At 42.1% G+C, this 17,018-nt stretch overlaps 1 protein-coding gene across 3 annotated transcripts in view; it reads right to left on the bottom strand.

The window, feature by feature from the left end:
- The window catches only part of FRMD3 (FERM domain containing 3), a 178,454-nt gene that overhangs the window by 81,606 nt on the left and 79,830 nt on the right, over positions 1-17,018 (bottom strand). For 2 of the 3 annotated variants that reach the window (XM_048504705.1, XM_048504706.1), the window contains exon 2: positions 75-179. In XM_048504705.1, the coding sequence (XP_048360662.1) occupies positions 75-179 (105 nt within the window). Of the gene's footprint in view, positions 1-74; positions 180-14,561; positions 14,583-17,018 lie in introns of those variants that run through there. The other variant, XM_048504707.1, reaches the window with a different exon arrangement.

Here is a 17,018-nt window from a genome sequence, read left to right as displayed (position 1 = left end):
ATAGATAGATAGATAGATAGATAGATAGATAGATAGATAGATAGATAGATAGATACTTGAGTTCAGATACTTACCCGCTGCTTTTCAGGATCCACATAGCGAATTCCGAAGTAGTCTTTTTCCAGCAAACTGTAGTGATTGCAAACATGATCTATGAGAAACTGCCCTTTGGTCTCTCTCTGAAAAGCAAAAGGACACATAGTAAATCTATTTGTCCATAGTATACCAATGGCCAGCAAATGAAATTTTACAGACATTATTACAAACGCATGGACAGGATTTGCATTCACCAATACTACTGCTGCTGCAGGGCATGAAAATGTGAATCACTCCCTGGACTGGTTCTGGTGGGTTTTCTGGGCTGTGTGGCCATAGACTGGTGGATTTTGTTCCTAACGTTTCACCTGCATCTGTGGCTGGCATCTTCAGAGGTGTATCACAGAGAAAAGACTGTTTCACACTGTGTCTAAGTGAGAAGGGAAAGTTTAGTGGGGTATATTGTCCATGTCCCAGGGTGGGGAACCAATCATTAAGTGTTTGGGTGGAACTTGCTATGCAAAGGTGTGGTTGAGTGCATTGTATTGCGGGTGGGGTTATCAGTCCATTTTTTAAGTACTGGGAGCCAGGCTTTGCTAATTTTTAATGTCTCTTCTTTTTTATTGAAGTTGTCCTGGTGTTTGTGAATTTCAATGACCTCCCTGTGCAGTCTGACATAGGCCCCTTCCGCACACGCAAAATAATGCGTTTTCACAACTTTCACAACTGTTTGCAAGTGGATTTTGCTATTCCGCACAGCTTCAAAGAGCACTGAAAGCAGTTTGAAAGTGCATTATTCTGCAGGTGCGGAATGAGCCATAGTAAGCTTAACCATCCTGGAAAATCTGCAGTTGCAGAACATGTGTTAAACAAAACTGGACATAATATTTTATTTGAGAACACTGAAATTCTGGACAATTCAGAAGCTTACTATGTCAGACTGCACAGGGAGTTCATTGAAATTCTAATAGTAATAGTAATAGTAATCATAACAAACATGGCCAGTATGATGCAGACAGAATTTGCTTGTTGTTGGGTGGTTCGGGCCCAGTGGAATGTGAATTGGTGGCCTTCTTTTTGTTGGATGTGAACATGGACTGATGTGTCTTGTGGGTTTGCATTGGATGTGTTTTGCTATATTGGTTTGTTTTGTAGCTGCGGTGTTCTTTTAACATGCCAATAAAGGCTTTCTGTTACTGTTACTGTTCCATTACAATAATGCCTTGAAGAAACCATTATTACCAACAATCCGGCAACAGAATAAGTTATTAAGAGATCAACATCTGTCAGCAAAAGGAGACCACCCCCAGTTCAACAGGACACTGATTTTTTTGTCAAAATGGGCATAATACTGGCTCCAACTTAAGTACTGAATCAGATTCAAGATTTTGGAATTAACCTTTAAAGTCCTAAATAGTCTGGAACCATCATACCTGTAAAACAGCCTCTCCCAACAAGTACAACCCCTCCCCCAACAAGAACAGCAGTGCCTAGCTGGTATTAACTCTACTAGGAGTGGTCTCTGGTCCATAGCTTTCATCTAATGCCTCTCAACCACAGCCAGAGCTTTCTCAGCTCTCTCCTCAGTCTGGTGGAACTGTCTATTGAGTGAGAACTGGGTCCTGGGAATCTGGCTCAAATCCGCAGGGCCTACAAATCTGAAATGTTCCGTCAAGCCTATGGTTGGGACAGCAGTATTTATATCTTGCATCCCTATCCCTATGTTTGTTTGCATTTTTCAGTTACTTTACTATTTTTTGGTTTGCCTTCCCTTTTCTTTTTTCTCCCTCTCCTCCCTTACTGGTTGTCACCAACACTGTATGTAATTAATTAAGGGTGCCAACTGGAATTTTAAAACTAGAATTTTATAAAGTTAATAAGGTTTTTAATTATTATATGCATTTTTAAATTGATTGTACAAACTTTGGTGTAAGCCACCCTAAGCCTGACTACAGTCAAGAAAGGATGGGATATAAATCTAAAACAAATAGTCCAGAGATCTCAAAATAAAACTCATTGATCACAAAAGAAAATAAAATGATCTATGGTCTCAATTGTACAACTACAAAAGGTACAAAAGGTTGTACAAGTACAACAGCAAAAGGTATCTGAAAACTGAGTTTTAGCAAAGCACCCCCTCAGTTCTGCAGTTGGCAAGGAGTGGTGATAAAATTTAAATATGAGGAAACAGTGCAAGGATAGAATTATACACAGCTTGCACAAAACTATATACTAACATGATCAAGAGCAAGTACACCTCTACCTAACCATCCTTAACACTTCATGGTACCCCATATTCCTAACCATAGTAAGAAAAAGACCAATCAACTTAGGTCTATTTTCCACAGACCTTTCCAAAACTTTTCTGAAGATTTCTGCCCTCAATAAATGCAGCAGATATCCAGAGCAAGGGACATTGAGAAGAGTCTTCAACTTCAGTTTAAACATCCCATCCAAGCCCTCGGCTCCAATAAGAGCTGAGCAAACTCCATATAAGTGTAGTTTCTACAGCAACACTGGGTATACCAGTTTTGAGGGTCCATAACTTTGGCCCCCCTAAACCAAACTGCACCAAACCTGGGGGGTAACATTAGGGCAGACTCCTGATGAGACCATGAAAGTTTTGGGACTGCGCCTTCAGAACCCCCATTGATAGCAATGCAGAAAACTCAATGCAGAACAAAGATTCTTGGGCAAATTTCTGGGGTGTTCCTGCAGGGGTTGCATTTTTGGATGTATCAGCACCAAAATTTCAGGGTATCATCTAGAGACTGTAATTATGGCACCCCCCAAGTTTGGTGCAGTTTGGTTCAGGGGGTCCAAAGTTATGGACCCTCAAAGCGGTAGCCCCTATCTCCTATTAGCTCCTATTGGAAATAATGGGGGATGGGGCACCCCCTTTGGGAGTCCATAACTCCTTGAACCGAACCTCACCAAACCTGGAGGGTAGCATAAGGACAGTCTCCTGATAATACGCTGAAATTTTGGTGCTGATATGTCTACAAATGCACCCCGCTGCAGGCACCAATGTCCTGGTGCAAAAAAATGTTTGGGCGTGGTAGAGTGGCCGCCCATTGGAGGGGCATCCAACTCAGGTTTTGCCCAGGGCTCCAGTTTGCCTCGTTACACCCCTGATTTCAAGGGACTGAGAATGGCAGAATCTTACTTTGAGAATTGATATTCAGCTTTATATACTTTTTTTTCCAAACATGAAATGATTCAGTCACTTAAATGATTCATAAAATTGCATCAGACTACCATAAAGAATGGTCTCTACAACCAAATCATTTTTATAAAGTCTTTTTTAGCAAGCACAACACCTAAAATTGGCATTTTGATTGCAAAGAGATATACACAAAGGCAAGAATAATCAATGATCTTTTGGGAAGTTACTCTCTAATCCATTTACTTTATTGGATTATCAGTGTTCTTTATCACCATATACAAAGCACTTGAGTTAATTAGTATGTGATCAAAGGCTGAATGAAGCAATCATTTTTTCAAACCAATGCTCTTTTTGCTAATCATATGCTATATGAAAGCTTTTCAAACAGCCTTTTTGAACAGAGGGTACTATCTGAGATGCTATTTTGTTTTCATTAGAAAATCAAATATGATGATTATGGTAGCAGACATGCAGCAATAAAAAATTGAACATATGGGAAATAATTTTGTTTACTAGCTTCTAAATCAGTATATTCTTCTTTCCAAAAAGTATTTAAAAGGCTATCTATACGCTTTGCATTAAGCACTTATCTGGCTGAGACATGTAACAATGAGTCTTAAGCAACAAGTATCTCAGTGAGATCCAGAAGCAGTAGAAAAAAGTTGCAAGCAATCTCTGCACTGTTGCTGACTGGAGTAGCCTGGAGGGTATAAACAATTGGTAGCAGCAGCATACAAATAATGGGGAAATAATGAGCAAGACCATGAGTGGGTGACCATTCCCTGCATAGTCACTGCCACGCCTAACCACACAATAGATTTGGGTGATGTCTACGCTCTTGTGATAATTTAGGCAAGCTAAAATGTTTAAAGAGAACATTTTAAACTTCATCATCTTGAGAGGGTTTATTATTCAGATTACAGTGTATCTCAGGTACCATCTAAAATTATTGCTTCAGCACTAACAACACGAGCCTGTCAACCAAAAGCAACTTCTTCAAAATAAATCCCTTTGGCATTATTGAGATATACATCCAGCTAAACGTGTTTACAACTGCATTGCAAGATATATGTGCAAATATTTCCTATTAACATAATAAAACAGGTCATTTCAGTTTGTATATCACTAGTACATAGCAATATTATTTGATAGTTTCTTACATCTGCTCCAGACCCATTTCTCAAAAGACAGAATTTTACTCGTGGGAGCAGTAGAGGCAGGGAGGTTAATTACATTGTTGAATAATCTCACTGAGCCAATTGACTAAAATTAACCCTAAAGACTTCTATATCATATATAATATTCACGCTATTTTCTGTTCCCATACTAAAATTAACTCTAAAAGAATAATCCCAGATTTTATGGTCACCCTGCTATCAAATAAATCCTGCTTGTAACTCTGAGCTTCATCTTCCACATTTGTTCCTGTCAAATATTTTGCAAGAGAAAATGTTTCCATCCATTTATCTTTTCTGAGATTCCTACCATATTTTTCAAAAGCCCAAAATGAAATATTGTTGCACTGAACAATGCTTAGATAGGAACTTTTCACAGAGATATTGCTGCAGAGTGATTATTACCTATGATACACATTTTGGAGGCCCTGCTTTCACAATAGAATGTCATTAATTCATACGGTCACCATAAACTGGAAGCAACCTGACTGCACTTACACAGTTTTATTTTTATTGTTTAAGATTTCAGATTGTTCTACAAACCTGCAACATTTTTCAGGTTGGAAGAAAGATCTGTTTTGTCTGTTCATTGCTCTAGTATCTGGATTTTAATATCCACACACTTGGCTAAATTGGTAATCAGACATAGATCTTACACGTCGCATTTCTAGATGTCTATTACAGGGCAGGGGCTCATGCCAGCTAACATGCCTCCACAGCCCATGTCTTTCGCCAAGATGTAAGTGAACATATACGTACATGTCCATGTAATTATAACTATACTGCAACACCAGAAACACTGTATTGCCGAAGGCTTTCACGGCCGGATTCAACTGGTTGTGGTGGGTTTTCCAGGCTTTGTGGCTGTGATCTAGTGGATCTTGTTCCTAACGTTTCGCCTGCATCTGTGGCTGGCATCTTCACAGGTGTATCACAGAGGGAAGTCTGTTACACACTGTTACACATTGGACACAGTGTGTCTGTTTTACAAAAGTCTGTCACACTGGACAGTGTGTTACAGACTTCCCTCTGTGATACACCTCTGAAGATGCCAGCCACAGATGCAGGCGAAACATTAGGATCCACCAGACCACGGCCACATAGCCCAGAAAACCCACCACAACCACAAGAAACACTGTTCTAGGCAAGAGGCACAGTCATTTAGCTCTATACCACTCACCATTTATGCTGCTCCAAGTCTCTTGCCTTTTAATTAATATCAATTTCTGGTACAAATCAATGTTCGTATAGATATATACATGACTTTGTTGCACTAGTAGAGAGAGGAAGAACTGGATCAAGGATGGGAGCCTCATGGCATTTCTTATGCGATTTTCCCTCACAAGATTTTCCCTCACAATAAAGCTTAGATCAGGTTGCTAGTTTTATTAATGTCAGCAAGTAAAAACCAAATGGAGTCACAGGGGAAAAAACAAACCAGGAAAAGTAGAGCTTTGCAGCAGAATTTGGGGAAGTGTCCTTACATTTAACACAAGATTGTATTATTTTCCTCATACACACATATACCCTTATTTCCATGAAATAAACATTGGCTTAAAAAGAGATGGAAATGCATTTGCTTTACTGCACAGGAGACAATTCTGAAAGATTATGAAGTGCATTTATGCTTCATTCCTCAGGAGGCAGCTCTGAAAGCATATAAAGATGCTACAGTACACAAAATAGTTTCTTTCCGCACAAACAATATCCGTCCAATGAATTTACATCTATAAATGAGCAATGAACAATAAACGGGAAAAATCTCCTGAGGTGAGAGCAGAATTCTAAAATTTTAAGTCTGATATGACTCATTAAACCACAATGCTTTTCACAATCTATTGTAATCAGGAATAAAATAAGGTAGGTAAGGGGAAAAAAGCAACCAAGGTGCAAGATAAAGCAGTTGATTTGATCTTAAAGATCGCTATAAGCTTTGTCAGGGGATCTTCAGCAGACATTTATCTGGCTCCCACCTTGGACAAATGGACCCCACAGACTTGATTCAGGGCTAAAGAAGATCTGTACACTATTCAGATATTCAAAAGAAAAGGTGCTGTGGCAAAATGTTCTCTGGCAGGGCATAAAATGCCAAGTGTTCCACAGCATACAAAATAATAGCCATGAATATGCTCTGGCATTTTTCTAATAAAATAAAAATATCCAATTTCTAAGCATGCCCATTTGAAGGAATGTTTCTGAATATCAAAGCAGATACTTGGATTTTCAATTGGGAGAAAGAGGAAATGAATGAGCTGAGAAGATTAAAAACTATATCCTAAAGCCCAGATGTGAAAGTGGTCAGGGAATCCACTAATGATTATACTAGTACTAGCACTAAACGCATTTTTGTTTTTGCTTCGTTCCCTCGACGACTGCACTGCATGGGGAGGTTCTTCCTTGGCTGGTCAGGGGGGTTGTTTTCTGAGATGGGGTAGAGCATCCTGGGATTTTGGCAGGGTGATTGTTTGGTCCAGGAGTGAGGGGGGAGGTGTGTGGGGGGATTGGAGAGGCTCTTTCTCACCAGCCTAGGTGCTGTTCTTTTGGGGAGGGGGGAGGGCATGCTGGGATTTCAGAAGGATAGTGCTTTGTTTGGGGGTTAGGAGGAGGGGGTACCTGTAGGGCAATGTGACCAGACATCTCGCTTTTTGCGGGACGATCCCGCTTTTGAACAATTTCTCCCGCGGGGTTTTTAAAAAGTCCCGATTTTCTGTCGGACCACAGCCGAGCTCCCTCTCAGGGGAGGGGGAGGAGGAGTCAGGCTGAGGGTGGAGAGGGCTGTGCTTCCGACTACTCCTCCCCCTCCCCCCTTCCCCAGTCTCAATCTGGCTTGCCATTGAAGAGCTGCTGTATGACGGAAGTGGGCAAAAGGGGCGGGGAAGTCCTGGGCGCTGCGAAGCAGGGTGAGGAGCACATGGCGGGAACCTGGCGGGGCGGAAAAGGAGACTGGGCCAATGGGGACATCCGGGGCGGCTTGTCCCGGGCGCTGCAGTGTTGAGTCACGTGGGGGCGCAAAATCATCCCCCCACATGTGACTTACCATGGCCAGCACCTCCCCTCTGCCTTCTCTCCCATGCAGGAGCAATGCAAGAGAAGACCGCCCGGCTGGCCCACAGGAGCCTGGCTGGCACTTACACAAAGCAGCCAGCCAAGCCCCTGCCAGCCACCGGAGCCCAAAGCCTGCAGGGAGGAACAAGGAGGCAACTTACCCACTCACTCACTCACTCAGGCAGGCAGGCAGGTAGGCAGGCAAGCCAGCCAGCCGCGGGGGGGGGGGGGCACAGAGGAGGAGGGGAAAAGCCCTCCTGTTCCCCAGCTCCTTCCTTCAAGATGAGAGGGAGGAGGAGGAGGAAGGGAAAAGCCCTCCTCCGCCCCAGTTCCTTCCTTCCTTCCTTCCTTCCTTCTTCCTTCCTTCTGTAGGGGGAGGAAATCCCTGTGGTGGCTGCCAGGAAGAAAAGGTGCGTCATTCTCTCTTGCTCTTTTTCTCCCCCCTTTGTTCTAGTAAGAGATTATAGGCTGGAATTGGCGGTGGGGATAATGTGACTCCACCGGAGTCAAGCTACTTTCACTTTCCAAAGCAGCCCGGGCATGTTTCCCTTTCTTCAAAGGACTTGTTACTGCTGCTGCAGAACTGGCGACCTGGAAATAGCTGCCAGGGGTTGGGGTGCCTGCCTGGGAGAAGAGAGTTGCTTTGGCTGACATTTGTAGGCACCACTCAGGAGGTAGGAAGATGTTTCCCTTTGCATTCCAAGAAGTCCAGGGAAAGTTGGAAGGAAGTGCAAGGATGAATGCAGCAGAGTGGATTTATTGAGGGAGGAAGAGGAACCCCCAGCATCTGCCCCTTCCCAAAACAACTGCCAGGTTCAGATCCCCCCCATCCTTCTTACTGGAGTTGCAGTGGCAGAAACTCTCCAATTTCCCCTATGAATTCCCCCCTCTGTCTGTCTGTCTGTCTGTCTGTCTGTCTCTCTCTCTCTCTCTCTCTCTCTCACACACACACACACACACACACACACACACACACACACACACACACTCTTGGGGTAGTCCAACAGTTTGGATGCAATTCCACCTCTCTGCCTTTTGTCTCTGGTGTAACTGCATGCCTTAAAATCACTAATAGTATAGATTAATCAATATGTTAGATATGATTATGTCTCTGCAACATATTAAGTTAGAAACTTGCATGATATGACTTTATTTGTTCCATTTTTAAAAAGCCCCCACCCCTCCCTTTTTTGCAAGGCAAGTTGCCTGCTGGAGAACTGGGTTCAGCTCTTCCCTTCCAGCTTCCTGCATCCAGCCTGATATTATGTTCTTGTGGGGATGGGGGTGGGGGTGGGGCAAGAGAGGCTGAGGGATTGTAGCCTGCCCCAGCCTACTTGGTGATTTGCTAAAAGTGAGTTGCCTCTTGGCCTGGCGTCTTTCCAATAGTCCTTTGTTTGTAGAAGAAGAAGAAGAGTTTGGATTTATATCCCCCCTTTCTCTCCTTTAAGGAGACTCAAAAGGGCTTACAATCTCCTTTCCCTTCCCCCCTCACAACAAACACCCTGTGAGGTGAGAGGGCCTGAGAGAGCTCCGTAGAGCTGTGACTAGCCCAAGGTCACCCCCCTGGCATGTGTGGGAGTGCACAAGCTAATCTGAATCCCCCAGATAAGCCTCCACAGCTCAAGCAGCAGAGCAGGGAATCAAACCCGGTTCCTCCAGATTAGAGTGCTCCTGCTCTTAACCACTAAGCCACTGCTTTGAACTTTCAAAGGTTTCCCTGGGCATAAAATGACCTAATTATTCTGACAACAACCCTGTAAGGTAAGCCAGTATGAAAATGCTACTTTTCAGCCGTCTCTGCCCCATTGACCTCTTTCTCTACCCCTCCCCTCACATGTATGACAGTTTTCTGCCTCGGCTTCATCACCTCCCTTGGAATGAAGGGCACCTCCTCCACATTCTCCACTGCCACAGGTGATGGTTAGAAATGTGGGGAAAAGGTGCTTAGATTGGGAAAATGATGCTTAGACAAAATGGCACTTAGTCTTGTCTGGCAAGGCAGGTGCTGGCTTATCATTGCACTTCCAAGCTTGGAGAATCGCCCCTGTTGAATTTTTGCTTGCCTTGCTGATGGTAAGGCATAAGAGTCCAAAAAAAATGAGAGTATTCCTGTTTGCAGGTGGATCTTTTAAACTGGGGAGGGGGGAATTTGATGTATTAAAATAATAGGGCAAGGGACTGACAGCTTCTTCATGGTCCCCTCTGTAGCTTTCCTCTCCATCCTCATCCTGAGCTCATTTACTGGGAAAACATCCCCCACCCCTAATGCGGAGATGAAACATTATGCTATTTATTAAACCATCCGAAAGAGTACAGCTATTTGAGTGAGCTTTGGAGTTGTTTGGAGCTCTGAATCAGGCCAGGTGCTTAATAAAGAGTTCTGAGGGGTAGGAAAGTTAGTGTTATGCTGAATGTGGTGAGAGGAGCTTGAAAGGTGGATTCTAGAGTGTAGTATCTGTATTGTGCATGATATGGATGTATTTTTGGATGTATCAGCACCAAAATTTCAGGGTATCAACTAGAAACAGTCCTGATGGGACCCCCCACGTTTGGTACAGTTTAGGAAGTCCAAAGTTATGGACCCTCAAAGGGGGTGCCCCATCCCCCATTTTTGCTAAGGTTATGGGGGCTACCCTTTGAGGGTCCATAACTGTGGACCCCCTGAGCCAAACTGCACCAAACTTGGGGGATCCCATCAAGACAGTCTCCAGATGATATCCTGAAATTTTGGTGCTGATATGTCCAGAAATTCACCTCCTGCAGGAACATCCGAGAAATTTGGCCAAGAATCTTTGTTCTGCATTGAGGTTTCTGCATTGCTGTCAATGGGGTTTGCAGGCTGGGGGGGGGGGGCACATTTCTGAAGGCACAGTCTCAAAACTTTCAGGGTCTCATCAGGAGACTGCCCTAATGATACCCCCCAGGTTTGGTGCAGTTTGGTTCAGGGGGGCCAAAGTTATGGACCCTCAAAACTGTAGCCCCCATCTCCTATTAGCTCCCATGGAAACAATGGGGGATGGGGGCAGCCCCTTTGGGAGTCCATAACTTTGGACTCCTTGAACCAAACCTCACCAAACCTGGGGGGTATCATCAGGGCAGTCTCCTGATGATACGCTGAAATTTTGGTGCCACTAGCCTAAAAACTGCAGATGCCCACCTTGCCCAATGGGCATTACGCCCCTGGTGCTGCATCATTAGAATTAGGTAAATGAAGCTGTGTTTGTGTTGAAGGCATTTGGAAGAACTAGGGAATAAGAGCAGACACAGCACATCAGTTTGTAATAGAAGCAGATGTAATTGTGGAAAGAAAGCTACATCCTAAATCAGTTCTTTGGTTATGCTTGAAAGGGAGAGACAGTTATACCAAATTTTTAATCAAGACCCCCCCACCCCCGGTCAATGGTGTCCCACTTTACCAATGTTAAAATCTGGTCACCTTACTGTAGGGGATTGAGGAAACTCTTTGTTAGCAGGGCAGGTTGTTTGTCTTGGGAGGGGGTAGAGCTTGCTGGAGGTTTGGGAGGCTGATCATTTGGTGTGGGGGTTGGAAGGGGGAAGTGCATGTGGGGGATTGATGAGGGTGTTCTTTGCCAGGCTATGTGATTCAAGATGGGGAGATTCCCAAAGGCTTTTGGGGAGGGTAACCACTTGTCCTGCATGGTGGGAAAGGGCTGGGGAATTGCAGGCATTTGGAGGTGGGGGAGGGTGGATCATGGAGGCATTGGGCAGGTGCCAGGGCAGCAGCAGCTTCCCACCCGCTGCCCCAGAGCCCAGCATGCCATTTGGGTCAGGGGGATCAGGGCAGCCTAGGCTGGACTCAAGGGCACTAGCAGCTTCTCAGGCACTGCCTCGGAGGCCAGCATGCTGTTTGTAGTGTGTCGGGGGGAACAGGGAGGCTCTGGCCAGGGCAGATAGGTTTGAGAGGTGCAGGGCTGGGCAGAGGCCAATGGGCATGGAGGGTTTGGGCAGGCATGTCTCCTGTATGGTGATTGGCTATGGGTTTGTATTCAGATGTTCGAACTCTTAGCCAATTATATATGGTAAGATAGTCTGGAGTTACATCATCATATACCAAAGGTGCAACAGAAGGGTTGCTACACTCCCTGCCCTGGTGCCACTATATCCAGGCCCTCAGTGGCACTTTTGCCATCTGCCTAAGTGTTCAAATTGTGGCACCACAGTTCCACTGACATTCGACTGTCACTTACTTCAGGATTGCATTACTTAAATGATTTCTAGTTTAGAAAAAGCAGTTGGCTAGAGATTGTCAAGCACCTTGAAATGGATAAGAATTCTATTGTCAAAACACCTAGAATTCTATCCAATCCAGAAGGTAGTGCCATAAATATTTCTGTCCCAATCTTAATAAGTATCAAATCCAAATTATTTCAGACCAGTGGTGGTTCCCAGATACAATGAATTGATGAGCAACATATTTGCTGTTTGTTGGGAGACAAAAGGACAAGAAGATTCCTATCTTGCAGGCACTAAAACATCATGAAAAAATAGGGCAGTCAAATGAACAGCAAAGATAGCTTTGAGCTTGAGGATGCATTACCATAGATTTAAATTCCCTGAAGTAATTGTTTCACAAAACTCTGCAACTTTACTTGCTCCTTCCTTTGTTAACATGTGACTGTAACATTATCAAAAATAAAATTACATAAAATTAAATAGGTTTAGTTTTCTGAAAGGCAGATCAATTTTTCAGTGAATTACTTCATGATAAAATGGGCCAGTAACTGAGTACAATATACATATGAATCAGTGGGACAGTATGTGGTTAGGGTGTTAAATGTATATTAAGTTCCAGTCTCAAGGAGAACTTCTATAAAATGATATATCATCGGTATTTGTCACTGGAGAAATTGGCAAAAAAATACATTAAAAGGTTCCAAAGGCGTGTTGGAAATGTTAACAGTATGACAGAGCGTTTTACCATTTATGATGGACTTGTAATAAAGCTTAAAAAATTGGATACAACTACATTCAATAATCCAGAAGATTTTAAAGACTAATACACAAATGAAACCAGAGATTTACTTTCTCGGTCTGATGGACAAACAGTTCAAAAATAGATACAAAATTTTGTTTTTATATATGACATTGGCAACAAGAATATTATGTGCAAAAATGGAATACTTCATTTATACCCACAATAGAACTTATCTAAGTTTATTGATAACTGGAAACCACAATAGATTTTTTGCTCAAAACAGAAAAAAATGACCTGATAATTTGTGGATTTGTCAACTATGAGAATAAGTAAATGAATATATTAAAGAAAGTGCGAATCCTACTTAATTGGTAATAATTAAGAATTCATTGATGTATAATTTCATTATAACTAGGGAGTAAATGGTAATTCTATTTGGCAAAGAAGAAATCGGAAGCCCTCCTTTTCCCTTTTATAGCATAGTTTTTCTTTAGACCCTTAGTGGTTGTTTTTATTTGTTTTTAAAAAGTTCTAATAAAATTATGTAACGGAAAAAGAATTTTAATGAATCATCCTTCCATTTTCTCTGACTTCCCACGAAATTCAGCTAGATGCCAAAAGACACAACGCGCTCCCATACTTGAATGCTGTGTTATCTCAGATGTAGAAGAAACATTATAATTGCAACACAGTTTGCTATAAAATAAACTTTACACAATAGCAGAAGAAAAGAATGAGGCTCAAAGCATATTCAATTTATTGTTTATTTAAAATATTTATAAATTCAACACAATTGAACTTTTCTCCTTTAAATTGTCTGGAGATTGCCACTCTGGACTACCATCCCCCTAACAAGGCTTCTCAACTGGCTGGGGAGAGGATCTTACCTGTGGGGTTGGGCACTTAAACCATCTGCAGATTGCTGTGAAACCATGGTACGAATAGGCCAAGAGACAGCCAGGCCAGAGATGACAGGGCAGCCCACACCACAAGCCAAAAAGGCTGCAAGGCATTAGATCCTTTCTGCAAGAAGCCTGCTGAGGCAGGGCCAGCCCAGTGCCAGGAGAGGCCCAAAAGAAATGACATGACCATCAGCCTCCCCCCCCCCCCATCCTCGTCTACCACCTTTGCCAACTGGAAACTATTCTGTTTCTCTATATTCTGCCCTAACAATAGCTCAGTCCAGACCGCCAAAGAAAAATGTATTTCTCCACACAACTAACAGTAATGCCATACAAACAGTTCTACCTTATAATATTCACAACAAGACTGGTCACTGAATATGAATGATCAAAAAAGGAACACTTATGAAAAATGTCACAGGTGAAAGGGTAAATTGACCTCATGGGAAGCCTTCTTCAAAGAATGGGATTCTCCCAGCCCTCCTCCAAAACAGGAGCCTTTAGAAGATTACATCTACATCTAATAGAAAACTCTATTATTTGCCTGGCACCCATTTGATTCTTTAAGGTGCTATATATCATGCCCATACTCTCATTTTAACTCGTTTGAACTCTGTTTTCCATTTTAATATGATTTCAAGGGATTCAAATGTTGTTTTATGCTGCTGCTACCTTTAATTATTGTATAACTATTTTGCTATATATATATTGTTTTTATGTTTTTCGCTATTGGTAATTGTTTTAATAATTCTGTACACTGCTTCAAGCATTTTTAATAGAGATAGACTTTAATTAATGTTCTAATGACCAAATAAACAAATATAATCTTTTATTTTATTACCTTTCATAGAAAGGACATTTCTACAATACAGAATTAATTCCCACTCTCCAATAGGTCTGTGCAAAGGACAAGAACTTTCTAACAGAATTCTCAGTGCCCTCATCAAATTGCAGTTCCTAGGATTCTTTGGGAAAACAATAACAACTAAGCATTTTCTGTATTACCTAAATGGGTAGGGTATGTGTAGATTCTCTGGATGGCAAAATGAGGGAAGGACAGGTCAGGAATAGGTTTTTGTCATTTTTAAGTATTCTTAAACATATGGGGAAATGCTGATGGGGATGTCGACATTCTCTTTACATTTTCGATCTATATACTGATACCTGCACATATATGCTGTTCACATGCTGTCAACAAGCACTTACAACAGAGGCAGTGTGCAGGCCCAATCCCTTAGCAGTATCTTTTGCTATAATTTAGTATATGGCCCTAAAGAGAGACAGGGAATTTGTCACCTTACCTTTGAAGATGGATGCACACAGAATAGGGCTCTGAATCAAATCTCAACTGGTGGGCAGGCTTATATGATTGTTTATACTCTACTGATCCTATTAGATTCATTCCTCAATGAGCAAACATGCCTCATTTTAGTCCCAGCCAAAATTGATAAGGCCAAAATCCTCCTTAAATAAATTGCTGTCATGTAAAAAGCCAAGTCTGTTGACCTTAAAAGTACCAGATTATATTTCTTCCCATCTGCACCATTTAATCTGAATTATATAAACTAAACATGGTAGCTATTTTAAGATAAAGGAGCAAACAAATGTATTACAAATGTTACAAATTTGATGAAGGCACTGAGAATTCTGTTAGAAAGTCCTTGTCCTTTGCACAGAGCTATAATGTATTACAAATGTTCAATTGCTAAAAGAATGATTAGTGAAAAAAGTTTAAGAAGACACAAACAAATCAGCATGCCTGCATTCCAGAAAAAGTATCAGTGCACAAACATTTTTACTAGTCAGCTTTGTCATGTATATTTGTATTGGCCATTCATGGTGGGGGGAGGTTAAATTTTATTTTATAAAAGACATCCTGTCTGGCATCTGGTGGGCATCCTCAGGCACACTTCAGAGAAATAAACCACACTTTGCCCAGCAAGAATTCTGATTAATTGTTGAAGGTTTGATTGGCTGCCACCGCAGAACAAGGATCTGCATTATGTTACTGAAATTAATTCTGTGACAGACTGCACCTCCTGCGGCATCCATTTTGTTGCTGCACCCACCATTTTGTGTCAGAATTCCAAATGTGCCCACAGGCTCAAAAAGGTTGGGGACACTGTGTGACCATGTTTCATTTGTGCTAATGCAATTAGGAATTTGTATGCCATCCTAAATGCTCAGGATCTGCTTGGAACACCATATTTTTCTTATGCTGAGATAATCTTGGAAAGGAAGAAAACCTTCTGAAAAAAGTACAAATTTCTGTTTTGTACCAGTAAAATACGTATGAGAAACCATTCAAAAAACACTCTCATGTGCTTTTAATTTTGAAATATTGTGTGAATGGTGAGGTATTGGATTTATAGTGATTTTTTTCCTTCTGGGTTTTTGCATTTTTAATTAGGATATCATTTTTCTCATATTGTTGGTATCAGTTGGTTTTATTCAATATATCCTCACTTTAATTTCATCTCATTTCACACTTTGGTACATCTTTTTTAGAACCTTTTTATCCTTTTTTTTCTGCAACCACAGACTCACACATGCGAATTGCTTCATTTATTTAGAAAGCATGACAGAATCTGCTTACTTGGGAATTATCTTTAAAACATTATTTAGAAAAAAACAATAGGATCCTTCATTGAATTAAGTAATTGACCTGCAGGAACCTGAACCATGAAGGTGTCAAGGTATGCTACCATACTCATATTAGCAAAAAGATAACATTAGGAAGTAGACATGCTCCATAACTGAAAGATCCAAAGTATCAGGCACAATTAGGAAGCTGAAAATAATGACTTGGATCTACACCCTGCTATCAGGAAAGAAGAGGGACAGGCAAAAACAAACAAGTTTACCACTTGCCAGTTATTGGCTAGCAATTCCTGTGGTTGCCCACCAACCCTCAGCCAATTGGCAGGTAGAAGAAGGCCTGAAGAAGGGGGGAGTTTGCGCCTGCTGCAATGACATCACTTCTGGGTTTGGGCATCATGCTTTTAAAGTAAGGTGACCATCTGTGAACCGGGACGGGCGGATAGGCGTGGAGTGTCGTGCAGGCGCAAGACTGCATGCTAGCCACAGGAGCGCGACTGCCTTCTTGGCGCTTTCCTGTTTCCCACCCCAGACAGGGTGGGAAATGGAGGCATCCCAGAAGGCCGTGCGCTCCTGCAGCCGCGTGCGCGGGAGGCTGCCGCACTGCCTTGCACCCCAGAAGGCAGTGCGGCAGCCTTCCAAAAATCGGGGCACTTGAAAAAACCCACAGGACGCAGGACTAATTGTTTTAAGGCGGGACTGTCCCGCCAAAAGCGGGACGTCTGGTCAGCCTATTTTAAAGGCTTTAGCACTCTCCACCCAAAACTCTATGGAATACATACAGTTTGGAAAGGGGGATGCTACAGCATCCCCAGGTGACATGCCAGAACCTAGAATTGATGTTATCATGTCAGGTGTGCATGCCAACCCCGCTTCCTGGCAGCTCCCTCCAGTTGCCAGAAAGGACCAGAAAGAACCAGGCACAATACAGAAAGGACACAATACAAAACAAACATTTAAGATAAAATGTGCTCATGCATGTTTACTTTAAATACAGACTTGAAAAGTTTTAGTTTTTAGTCAGTTGTTCTGAGTGTTTCTCTTAAGCAGTATACCTTCAGCATCTGAAAATACCAAACACTCAGAAGTAATAACATAAATGCATAACCAAGACTATCTAATAAATTAGACTGCCTTCAGCAAAACAACATCAATAATTA

This window comes from Sphaerodactylus townsendi, linkage group LG07, assembly GCF_021028975.2.
Source record: "Sphaerodactylus townsendi isolate TG3544 linkage group LG07, MPM_Stown_v2.3, whole genome shotgun sequence".
Classification (NCBI taxonomy): domain Eukaryota; kingdom Metazoa; phylum Chordata; class Lepidosauria; order Squamata; family Sphaerodactylidae; genus Sphaerodactylus; species Sphaerodactylus townsendi.
This window is presented reverse-complemented; position numbering and strand designations above follow the sequence as displayed.